This window comes from Nilaparvata lugens, chromosome 13 (assembly GCF_014356525.2).
Source record: "Nilaparvata lugens isolate BPH chromosome 13, ASM1435652v1, whole genome shotgun sequence".
Lineage (NCBI taxonomy): Eukaryota > Metazoa > Arthropoda > Insecta > Hemiptera > Delphacidae > Nilaparvata > Nilaparvata lugens.
In genome coordinates this window covers 27298911-27311780 of record NC_052516.1, presented here as the reverse complement: position 1 = coordinate 27311780, position 12870 = coordinate 27298911, and the positions used below count along the sequence as shown (strand labels likewise).

Here is a 12870-nt window from a genome sequence, read left to right as displayed (position 1 = left end):
GGAACCACCACAGGGCAGCGACATTTCTATTATCTGGCCCCAACATTATTCAATAAATTGCCGCCATAATTAAGACAAAAAAATCAATCAGAAATGCTTCAAGTTAGAGCTTAAAAAATTCCTTTTTTTTACTGATATTAACTCAGAATTGGCATTGCTTTTGAATACAGTTTAGTATTGATCCTGAATAAGTACCATAGACTCATCTGTTATGAGAAATGATTATTATTCTTCTATTCATGTTAATAATTATATATTGTAGAAATTATTGTTTTCAAAATGTGTGAATGAGTGCATTGAGTACATCGGTAATGTTTCCAGAACTATGACAAAAGAAAGGAAGCAATCAGTTTTTGTTTATAGAATCTATTTCTATTATTATTGGCTAAGAATTTGAGATTATATTACTTACAATTGTTTTATGTGTTAGTATTGTTGTATGTAAATATGTTTGAATAGCTTATGCTTGTAAACTACAGCAGTAGAAAGTCAACTTTTTCTTTCTTGTATTGTGTCTATTGTTGTAATGACTCCTCCTCTAAGCACGGACTTGTTCCATATTAGAGGGAGTAATTTTCAGGGAATATATTGTAAAACGTACTTTCTGGAAATAAATTGAATTTGAATTTGAATAGAGGTATGTTCATAACATATGAGGGAAGATGGCAGACTCACCTCGCAATGTTCTCTGTAAATACTTCTAAAGGTGTCGACATCCTCGAGAGTGCAGTCTTCGGGGAGAGCCACGTGAGATATCACTATGTTGGGGAAATCTGGAATGGCACGCGTACCATCACCTAGGAACTCATGGTTGTTGGACTGAAAAACACAAATAAAACATCGTAAATAGAACGAGATTACAGGGCTAGAATGTAATAGAATATACAGGGTGTCCCACGAAAGGTGTAAAAGCCGAAGACCATGGATTCTACATGAAATTTGCAACAAAGAAAGACCAGTAAAAATGTCTTAAATCGACCTTAAGTTTCCGAGGTATATCGACTATTTGATATTTTTGAAAAAATCTAATTCTATGGTTGGAAAGATGAAGTAATTTTCAAGATTCATATAACTTGTTCTATTGTCTTTAAAACTTTTTATGAGCGTTCAAACTGTTTCAAATTTGGCTTTGGTCTCGACAAATGTAGTTTTTTTTGACATTGAGAGAAAAGTACTTTGAATAATATAATACGAGGGTAGGCTGATAAGTAATGCACATATGCTTGTAGAAGGCAAACAAAAGCAAATAGCAAGATTCGGTAAAAAATAAATTAAAGTACAAACCTTTCACTTCAAAATCATGTATTTATTTTTCTACATAGTCACCGTTAAGCATTACACATTTCTCCCGACGTGTTACAAGTTTTTTTATTCTGTCACTGAAAAATTCTTCCGACTTTTCTCAAACCCACGACGCAACAGCTACCTTCACTTCACTGTCCGAGCTGTAATGATTCCCCTTCAGGTCTCTCTTGAGTGGAGGAAAAAAATAAAAATCACAAGGCGCAAGGTCGGGAGAATACGGAGGGTGGGGAATCGGTTCAAACTTCAGGTTTCTCAGAGCCTCTTCAGTTGCATGCAAAGTGTGTGGCCGAGCGTTGTCATGTTGCAAGATTATTGGCGCCAGGCTGCCTCTAACACGACAAACTCGACGTCGTAGGTGTTTCAGAGTCTTTATATACTGAGCAGAATTTACCGTTGCCCCTCTTTCCAGATAATCAGTCACATAAACTCTGCGAGCATCCCAAAACACAGTCAAAAGAATTTTTTTCTGCGGATGGTTGTGTTTTGAACTTTTTCACAACAAGAGAATGTGGATGACGATATTCAGCGCTCTGCCTTTTTTCTTCAGGGTCGTAATGATGAACCCATGACTCGTCCCCCGTCACAATATTCAAAAGAAAGTCGTCTCCTTCGTCATGGTAGCGCTTCAAAAGTTGTTCACAGCATTCCAATCGACGCTGTTCATTCTTGTCTGTCAGACGGCGTGTTACCCATCGTGCACAGATTTTATGGTATCCCAATTGTTCAATAATGAAGCCGACACGTTCCCTGGATATTCCAACTTGGTTTGCGATATGCTGTTGAGTGATTCGCCGGTCATTTTGAATCAAGTCTTCGACGAGTTTACGATGATTATCGTCTGTGGCAGTGATTGGATGTCCACTGCGTGTTTCGTCAACAATTGAGGCTTTTCCAGGTTGGCAATCTCGAAATTTTATAACCCATCGATTCACGGTAGACCTATCAACAGTATCGTCACAATAAACAGCCTTTAAACGACGATGAATCTCACTAGGATTCACTTTCTCAGCAGTTAAAAATTCGATAACAGCGCGTTGTTTAATTCGCGTTGACATAACACCAAAACACGACGCCATACTTTCACTAACCAAACCAAACTGGATGAACACAACGCCTTCAAACTGCGCAGCTGTGTAGAGGAGAAATAGTACTTCCACATGCCACCAGGCACGCTTCTCAAGTTTATTTAGTTAGTGCTCTACAAGCATGTGTGCATTAGTTATCAGCCTACCCTCGTATTATGCATAGAAAAAGTCCCAGATCCAGAGATTTTTCATTAGAGGGTATTACCAATAATTTAAGACTTTTGTGTAAGTTCATGTGTAAGATATTCTTTACAAAAATAATAAAGCAGAAAATGGAAAAAGGAAGAACTAGAAATCAAGTAGAGTCACTCGTTTTTTGATTTATCGATTTACATGGTTACAAATGAATAAATAACTAAAGAAAGCTCTCAATAAAAAAGATACATCAATAATAAATTTGAATGCTCCTTAAATGCAGATAAAAAAAATCAGTTTATGAACCTTCAAGAGAAATAAATTATAATGGAAGAAGCAGTCTACAAAACTTTACTTACTGAAATCAGTATCATAAAAATACATTGAAGATAGCATGAGTGGGATATTCCCTTCAATTTAAAGTATAGAATAGTAACTTTTGGTAACCAAAAATTAAACTAATTCATCTAACTAAAAGTATTAAGATAAAAAATTACAATCAAAAACAGTCTCAAACTTTAACTATAAAAGCCTATTTAAGCATCATCCGCAACAAAAATATAAAAAAGCAAAATTGAGAGATTACAAAGAAATAACAAATCTCACCTTAACATCAAAATTTTCAAAAAAGTTCACAATGCTTCTTTTTTGGGGTTTAACATCCAGTTCATCAATTTCATGCACATTCGCAAAGGAGAACGACCTTTGTTTCTGGATAAAGTCCAAGTCAATTAGATATTGTTCTACTGAATTCAATTATTGTTTATATGGCAAATAAAAATGAATGAATGTTTCGAAAGATTATTAGGCACTTTTCAATAGTGATGTAATGAGAGAATTTGTTTTATCCATTTGAAAAAAGTTGAGTGCATATCTACATAATGTATAAATAATATATGTAAGAACGGAAATAAAGAACACCGAAATACAGCCCTCAATCCAGGGACTTTATAGTGTACATCAAGAAAAAGTATATATTTCATTCTGCACAATCTTAATTGCTTAGGCCCGGTTGCACAAAACCAGTTAAATTTTAACCGTGATTAATTTCACGAGAACCAATCAGAGAAGGACTTTTCTAAAAGACGAATTTTCTGATTGGTTCTCGTGAAATTAATCATGATTAAAATTTAACCGGCTTTGTGCAACCGGCACTTAGAATTAAAAACAAGTTCTCTTTTCTTGTAAAGTATTTCACAAATTAGGTCCACAGTTTCATCTACACAACTTTTTTGGAGTAATCTACATTTACATCAATCAATGATATTCACAGTAAGGCTCAACTTACATTTACGCGACTCAAGTCGAGAAGAGACTGCGACTCTAGTCTCTTCTCGACGCAGCATGTGTTTTCAAATGGTGACACTCAGACGATTCTAGTCTCCGCGACCTCACGACTGTGAGACTGAGTCGAGCGACGACTCGACACGTTGGTCGAGCCTCGACTTGAGTTGCATAGTATCAAGCATTCTTGATGAAAGTGAGGAAAAGGATTCATGGAAGTGATATTTTATCATGTTAGATAAGACAATAATAATAATTAGATAAGACAATATATTCATAATAATTATTAGAAAATTTCTAACATGCTTAGTAGTTACGAATTTGATCTCATATTTTCAATTGACCGAGCGAAGTGAGACTTACTAGTATAGAATTATTCATCATAAATCAGCTGACAAGTGATTACACAGATGTGTGGAGAAGCTAGTCTGTTGATGTATCTCCAAAAGGACTATCAGTTTCAATCAGGTACTTGTGGATTAGAATACTGCGTGAGGTCTACTGTTCACAGAACTACTAGTAATGTGAGATTAGGAATGGAGTTGCATGGAACTGAAGTGGCGACAATGAGCAAGAAAGTCGTAAGGTCGAGAGACTGGGAGTCGTACGATTTGAGTCGAGGTAGTGTGAGTTTAGCCTAAGGTTTCCAGACAAGTCAGCTGGGCATGAAGCTCTCCTATTGGCTGATTATCAGCTGATTCCCGATCGCCAACACAATCAGCCAATCGGAGTGCTTCCTGCCCTGCCGACTCGTCTGCCGCCAGTCAGCCTGGTCTAAGTGGGGTTTCACACCAAAGCTGGGCCGGGCCGAGCGGAATCCCCTTGCGCGCTAACCATGCAGGATTTAGTCTGGAGCATTCAGATCAACGCCGGGCCGAGCCGAGCGGATTTCTGCAGTCGGCTTGACGGCCAAGCGGATTCTGCCTTCTTCCAGTTTAGTTCGATCTTCCCACATAGTGAGTTGCGCAGTATTTTGTAATTTTAACTTGAAAATGTTTTAAAAAGCGAATCGGCAATTGGCTTCAGTGCGACTCGGCTCGGCATCGCATTGCTCCGCCCGGCTCGGCTCGGCCCAGCTTTGGTGTGAAATCCGCCTAAGGCATTATTAGCAAGTCATTGAACGTTCATTAATTTATTTATTTAATGAAGCAAACAAATAGAATATCAGTAGAGAAAAAACAGGCTGATTCCCAAATTTCTTAATTTTTCACCAAATAGTCTAATAAAATAGATTTGGGAAATGCATTATTAGCAAGAGAATAAACTCAACTAGAACTAAGAATTAAAGACAGTGTTACAGTATAATAATTATTTCAAATATCCAATAAAAAGAACTAAGGACTTCTGCCACTACAAATATTGACCGAAGAACTAAATAACAGAAGGAAATTTGAAGAATATTTCCAGTAGCAGAGCAGAAGTCCTTAGTTCTATTCATATAGCTTTCATTGGTTGAAAAATAATACCATGGTACCTTTATAAACTTTTTTAATATAAAATAACAGAATAAAAAACAACCACTTTTGGATGCTTACTCCATTATTCTCAAGTTTTTAAAAGCAAAGTAAGCATCCGGAACTGGTTGTTTTTTATTTTATTTCATGTTAAAAATTTTTTAAAATGGTACTATGGTATGATTCTTCTTCTTTGGCTGTACCTTATCCCATTTAAATGGGGTCGGCATTCCTTCCTCTCAGTCTGCCTCTCCACAAAGCCGTATCCAATGGGCGATGTAAGTGTGACGTAAGCCGTTGCTACGACGCCATCTTAGTCTCTAAACAAACCGTTGCTATGGAGAGAGAGCATGTTATTCAAATGGGACTAAAACATCACCTTACATTTACGAGTATATCAATGAAATAATAGATTTCTAAGATTCGAGAATATTTTTTTCAAGTTCTACATACTCAAATCATCAATTTCCAGTATTTATTCAGATCGAATAATTTTTTTTGGGACAGCCAAAGCAGAAAGTCTCACGAAGTAGTGCATAGTACTATGTATGTAGGCTGCTATGGTAAGCCTTGTTGAGGAGAAAGTTAAAGTGCCACATGAATTCTTACATGAAATTTTTAATTATTATTTTGTTTTCAATATAAGTTTACTTTCACAGCATATGCTGGAAGTTTTAGTCTGCTGGTTCACATTAGAAATGTTTATTTGAAAATGTATACAGTCTGATTTCGATGACAAATGAAAATGGTTTGAAGCAAACGAACATTTTCTTTGTTCCTGACTGTAAACATTACAGTAAAAAGGCAGGCTACATACCATTTTTTTTTTTTTTTTTTTTGATTTCCTGAAAATCCCAAGGTCTAGCTCGCCTCTATAAGTTCTGTACTACATTTTTAGGTTATGTTATTGTTAATAAAAATCAAATTTATCTAGAATAACTACATTAGTGAAATTATTAATACAATAATTCAAATACAATTATGTTTACAGTGAATGAAGCACATAAAATACATAACTATTTGCTTTACTTTACATGTTCACTTACCCCTTTTAAATTCTTGTAAACATCATCACCGTTTAATTAGAATGTAGGAAGTATACAATATGATTAATGGTCACATCATCTACATCTTTTTACTGTGTTGAGTTCATTCAATATCTAACTATTTCACGTAAATTGAAAACAATTATATACTTCAGAAAACCTCAACACCAAACTTATAAGTAAGTACCTAGGCTAAACCAAAACACCTAACCTATATATTTAAGCTTTAGTCTACTCTAACAGTTACACTAAACAATAGGAAAACAGAATATATTCATATGAATTTTTAAATTGCAACTTTATAACAATCTAATGAAATTCTAGGTAATAATTCAAATTGCACTTCAACTTTCTCTACAGGTAGGTTTTCCATAGCAGACTACAGACATGGTATTCTAAGCTCTACTTCGTGAGACTTTCTGCTTTGGCTGTCCCAAAAAAATTTATTTGCTCTGAATAAATACTGAGAGTTGATGATTTGAGTAGAACTTGAAAAAAATTTTCTCAACTCCTAAGCTGCGTACACATACTCGTGCTTCCAACCCGCACCGAGCACGCTCCTCCCTCGTACCGCCCACGTACCACCATCGCACAGCAATCGCTCCGCCTCCGCTCTCTACTCGCACCGATCATGAACGTTGTGGAAGATGGTAGATCTTCTCGCGTTCCCCGGTCGAACCATTGTTGCTCGCCGGTCGATCATCAAACGCTCTGCTGGAGTGACGTTCGGTCTTGGAGCGGAACGAAAGTCTGTACGCACCTTTAGAAATCTATTCATTGATATACTCGTAAATGTGAGGTGATGTTTTAGTCCCATTTGAATAACATGCTCTCCCTCCATAGCAACGGTTTGTTTAGAAACCCAAATTGCGTCGTAGCAACGGCTTACGTCATCACTTACATCGCCTATGCTTCCTCTCTCCTCCAACCACTCTCTCGCAAGTCAGCCGCTATTCTATCTCCCCACCTCATCCTAGGTCTACCTCGTACTCTCACACCATCCAAGACCAAATCCTGCACTTCGTCCAGCATAATCCTCCTCCCGTCGCTGTACATGCCCAAACCACCTCATCCTTGTCTCCTGCATTTTCTTTCCCAATGGTCCAACTTTTACAGTGCATCTGATTAATTCATTTCTCATTTTATCCCTTCTTGTAACCCCACACATCCATCTCAACTTTCTCATCTCAGTCACTTCCATCTTTCGTTCCTGTTTCTTTGAAGTGGGCCATGTTTCTGTTCCATACAGCATAGCTGGCCTCACATGTACTGATCTATACACTTTCCCTTCATTTGACAATTTACTCTCTTATCACAAAGAACACCACTCATTTTTCTCCAGTTCATCCATCCACAATTTATTCTATGCTGTATTTCTACATCAAGCCCTCCATCTCTCTGTACAGTTGAACCCAAGTACTTAAAACTTGCAACTGGTTGGAGTTGGTTTCCTTCAAGCTGTAAGGGTAGCCCTATGGTATTATTCTATAACTAACAAATTAGATAGCCTTGAAGAAATACATTTTCAGCTTTCATTGGATATTTGAAATAATTATTATATCTACAGTAATAATATTGTAGCAGTTGGTTAACTGCAATTTCTAGTAAAATCTTCATCTAAAGACATTGAATGTTTATTTAATGTTAAAATTGTTCTGGTACCTGTGCATTATTGTGCTGATGATTCTGTTCGCCACCACATTCGTGCGCATGCGCCTGATTGCCGACGGAACCGTCGCCGCCTTTCCCCGCCCCCGCCCCGCCAAACTTGTTGTAGCGCTGCTGCTTTTGCCCGCCGCCGCCGCCAGCACCCGTTGACGCCCTTCCCCCACCACCGTTACCGCCGTTTCCCCCTCCTCCACCACCACCGTTGCCATTTCCCCCTCCCACCATAGCCCCTCGTCCCTCGTCGTCCATCATTGGCAGCTGGTTGAGCGGTGAGCCTGGCTTCACGCGGATGCCGTAGTAGTGGTACTTAGAGTTCCCTCTGAAACAAATTAAATTATTCATTCAATTACAACTGTTACAGTACTGTAATACAATTTCATTCATTATTTAGAAAATACATTACTTAAAATAATACAAACTCATAAAAAATCGTAAAAGAAAACTTGACGTGAACTCAAATCAAATCAAATCAAATCGTTTATTGCACAAAAATATATACAGAATACAACTGAAAGGAAATTGACAACTTTGTGCTACACGTCGGCAAAAGAAAACTTGTACGCCGACGTGGAGTCTTAATATAACTTATTCACTTATACATTAATATTAATATATAAAATGATCCTACAATATTATAATATAGGCTAACAGTAATTAACATTCAACCAACTAAATATTCCATTCTAAGAAATAACAATAAATTAAAGATATACATAAAGCTGAATTTAAGATTCATACAACATCAATCAATATTAAACCAAATCATTAATTGAATAAAAATAATTTTCTTTCGCTCTACTTTCGATCTCTCGTGCTCAGTCTCACAGTCGTGAGGTCGTGGAGACTAGAATAGACTGGTCTGAGTGTCGCCATTTGAAAATACATACTGCGTCGAGAATAGACTAGAGTCGCAGTCTCTTCTCGACTTGAGTCACGTAAGTGTGAGTTGAGCCTAAATTATCAAGAAATGAAAAATCTAAGTACATTTAATAAAAATGTTAATGTAAGTTTCAAGTGAGTGAATAAAGTATGGTACATTACTTAACGAACTCATTTACTGTATAAGTATGACAGCTTGGAAAGCAGACCGTGACTTTTTTATACAATCATTTTGGACTTTTTAAATTGTTTTTAATTTATTTAATACAATTTAGGAGTATTTACAAATTTGAAATCTGTACCTTTTGTTTGTACTGGATGTACCGTAACTCAAAAATGTAAAAATAACATATTTGTTGCAATCTGTTAACATACAATTTGAAAGTAGCACACAACATTAAACTTCTTTATAAATTAGAATTGAAACCGTTTTGAACTTGGTCTGTGGTACTAGAGTTGTACATTTCTCGATAATTATCCAATAAAAAAATCAAATCAGCTGATAAGTGGTGCACTATACCAACCTGGTTCCGAGACGCCTGGTGCGCAGGCCGAGAAAGACGGATCGAATGAGTTTGCCGAACGAGGCCGCATTGACGGGGTCTAGCTTGTGCTCGTAGCAATGGCGCAGGTAGTGGTTGTACAACGTCACCCTGGCCAGCGACACTCCCTCCGCTGTCTCATAGTTCTCCAGCAGCCATTGCACCTATACAACAATCACACATCTCATTACCAAACATCCTTGGCAAATAATTCAAAAAAATACTACATAATCAGACCTAATCATAAGTTTTAAATAAGAATTGCCTTTATTAATAACGGAGTTAGGACTCTAGGTTATCTCTGCCACACAACCCTTAGCACTGAATCAATAAAATCGATAAAAGAGTATTAAAACAATCAAAATTCAGAACAATATTCAAAATATCAAGTAGTTATGAAATCAAAGAAAGTCTAATATAGAATTAATACTGTAATAATAACAATCATTCATTTTTATAAAAAAAACTCAACAGTTTTTTATTACAATATAGCTTGTATCCCCTTATTCCCTTTTTTAAGACAAGTCTTAATATTACAAGACATAGTCAATATTAAAAGACACAATGAAATAGTAAATAGTGAGAAGTAGATTAGTATGGCTTTTTGTAAGCGGGGATTTCATTGCGAGAGAGGTTCAACCTCGTCTGAATGTAACATTCAAGTCATTAATGGGACATAAGGGCCCAATACACTAGGGAACTTAGATCGGCCAGCTTGGTTCGGGGAACCAAGTTCGTGTAGGATTTGCCCACACACTGTAGTGGGGAGAGCGAACAACCGTTCGTTACTTCAGTGTCTTTCGTTTAAAAGTTTGCAGCTGCTGTGGGAAGAAAATATATAGATAGAATATATCGCCCTGGCGGACGAACCGAACAAAGTTTTTAATCCAGATTGAAGACCAAGTTCGTCACGAATTTGGTTCGCGGTTCGCCAATTTTCCACATACACTGGTGAACTTGGTTCGCAAGAGCCAAGTTCGTCGATCGAAGTTCCTTAGTGTAATGGGGCCCTTTACGACTGTCGCACTTAATAAACAAGTGGATGAGATAATTTAATTATCAATGGGCACAATTACTTATTAAATAAGTAGATCTGATAATTCCCAGTCATTTTATTATATAACACGGATATCTACCACAACATCTCCTTCACTACAACACAGAAAGCTAACAGAAAACTACAGTTTGTTACTGTTAACTAATATTTATAGGTATTAAATGATAACAAGTGGATTGAGCAAAATCGCTAATTTCAACATGCAACAGTAAAAACCACTGATCTTCTAATTCTACAAGAATCAATCATGCAATGAAATAATACAATATTCATGAAGAATATGAAATAATATAATCATACCAAATATAATGAAGATAATCAATGAGCAATAAATAATTATTTAAAACTATGAAGTGATCATAATCAAGTAGTAGTCAAGGCGCCAATGCAAGCATACATTGAAATACTTTAATCATTTATCAAAATGCCAACATGCTGAAACAACATAAAACATGTAACATGAGACGATTGATCAATATGTAAATCAGTGCATGACATTAATAAATCATCCTATGATATATAAGTAATGATAACATGGTACAAGAGTACAAATAATGAGCAAAATATAAATTAGAACATTTAAAATAAATCTAAAAAAGTAAGATATATGCTGAAATGAATAATTAGAATAAGTAGGATTTATGCTGGAATCTCCCCTATGTCAAATCACATTTTATTCAAGATTCATACGATCTCACAAAAATAAAATAATCTTATATTATTTATAAAAAATTGTATTTTGTGTTTTATATGAGTATTATTTTTATATAAATCAATTTATAGACATCAAAAAGTGGTTGAATATTGTTATAAGGTACATCAGTATATAGGATTAGTATTACAATATCATGTATTTGAAGTTTTATAACAAAAAGTGCATATATTGAACTATTGGTATCGAAGTAATGTAAGATTTTTTGTTATGATTTATAAATGAATATGAAGATTGTGCAACATGACAACAATGAGTGGTGCAACATTCTATACAAAACTATTTCCATTCAGACACAAACAAACAATACTTAATGCCTAGACTCACTTGAATGTGAACTTATGACTCAAATTTGCAATTGAGCGACAATATAACGGCAAAAATGACATAAACTAGCGAAGCAAGTACATCCAGGAACTTTCTAGATGCACACTAGTAACCAAAATACCAACTTAAACTAAATAAATAAACAGATTGTGCAATATGACAACAGTGATAGAGACCCTAACTAAACGATCAAAATGTAGAGACGCAATTTAGAGATGTAAGCTACATAATTTCTAAATAAAAGAAAAATATGCATCATGAAAACAGAGATAGGAGACGCAAACTACAAAATCAGAGTGTAGAGATGCATAAACTACACAATCGGAATGTAGAGATGCAAACAAACATAATCAGAGTGTAGAGTCACTAATTACGTAGATTAAAATCTAGAGTCGCAAAGACAATGTAGAGATGCAAGCTAAAATAAACAAATTGTGCAGTATGACAACAGTGATAGAGACCCTAACTACACGATCAAAATGTAGAGACGCAATGTAGAGATGTTTGCAACATAATTTCTAAATAAATGAACAAATTGTGCAACATGACAACAGTGACAGAGACGCAAACTAAACAATCATATTGTAGGGCCGCTAATTATACGATCAAAATGTAGAGATGCAAAGATAATGCTGACTAACTGTAGCGGGCGACACGCGGGTAGCGTGTATAAGACTGGGCTGGTCAGAGTCGAGGGTGGCGCCGTTTGGGTTGGCGTTTGCGGCGCTGCCTGGAGGCACCGAAGTGGCGCCACCGCCACCGGCAGTACTGCCAACTGTGCCGCCGCCGGGTCCATTCGCCGCTGCTGCTGAGTTCACCAGGTGATACGTCACGTCCTAGATTAATTAATTCACCAACTGAGATAAGGGTCTACAGATAGAGGTCAAGGCATCATCCCATGATACATTGTAGCATTTTGCCGTGATATTGAGTCTTGTTTTAACGTTTGTTTATTTAATTATACAAGTACTACTTTTCAGGAGAAATGGGCTATTGTTCACATCAAAATTATAATAAGTATTCCGATGGGATTAGACTATTCAGGTTCCCCAGAGATAAGGTTCTTTCAATAAGATTGTATTTTTAAATGTCCCACCCGATGTGACCGTGATGTGATGTGGAGCGGCCATATTGAGTATAAAACCATATTATTGTATAAAACCAGGAAACAACCAATGTAACAAATTTATTCAAGCATAAATAACTGAATGCAACTCTCACCAGCGGGCAAGGCTTAATTCCTTTTGCTGGTGATGCCAAATTACACATGAGTCTTCTTCAAAATTAAGATTGATCTCCAGCACTCAACGGTGATAGGTCTTGTCTTAGGGTGTGATTGCAAGTGTATGTCAGATCATGCATATGCATAAGACGAA

At 36.3% G+C, this 12870-nt stretch overlaps 1 protein-coding gene across 4 annotated transcripts in view; it reads right to left on the bottom strand.

Moving 5' to 3' along the window:
* The window catches only part of LOC111050406 (DNA-binding protein RFX2), a 72971-nt gene that overhangs the window by 28198 nt on the left and 31903 nt on the right, over window positions 1-12870 (bottom strand). For 3 of the 4 annotated variants that reach the window (XM_039440209.1, XM_039440210.1, XM_039440212.1), the window contains 4 exons: window positions 12136-12330; window positions 9381-9562; window positions 7972-8296; window positions 676-819 (listed from right to left, as the gene is read on the bottom strand). In XM_039440209.1, the coding sequence (XP_039296143.1) occupies window positions 676-819; window positions 7972-8296; window positions 9381-9562; window positions 12136-12330 (846 nt within the window). The remainder of the gene's footprint in view (window positions 1-675; window positions 820-7971; window positions 8297-9380; window positions 9563-12135; window positions 12331-12870) is intronic. The other variant, XM_039440211.1, reaches the window with a different exon arrangement.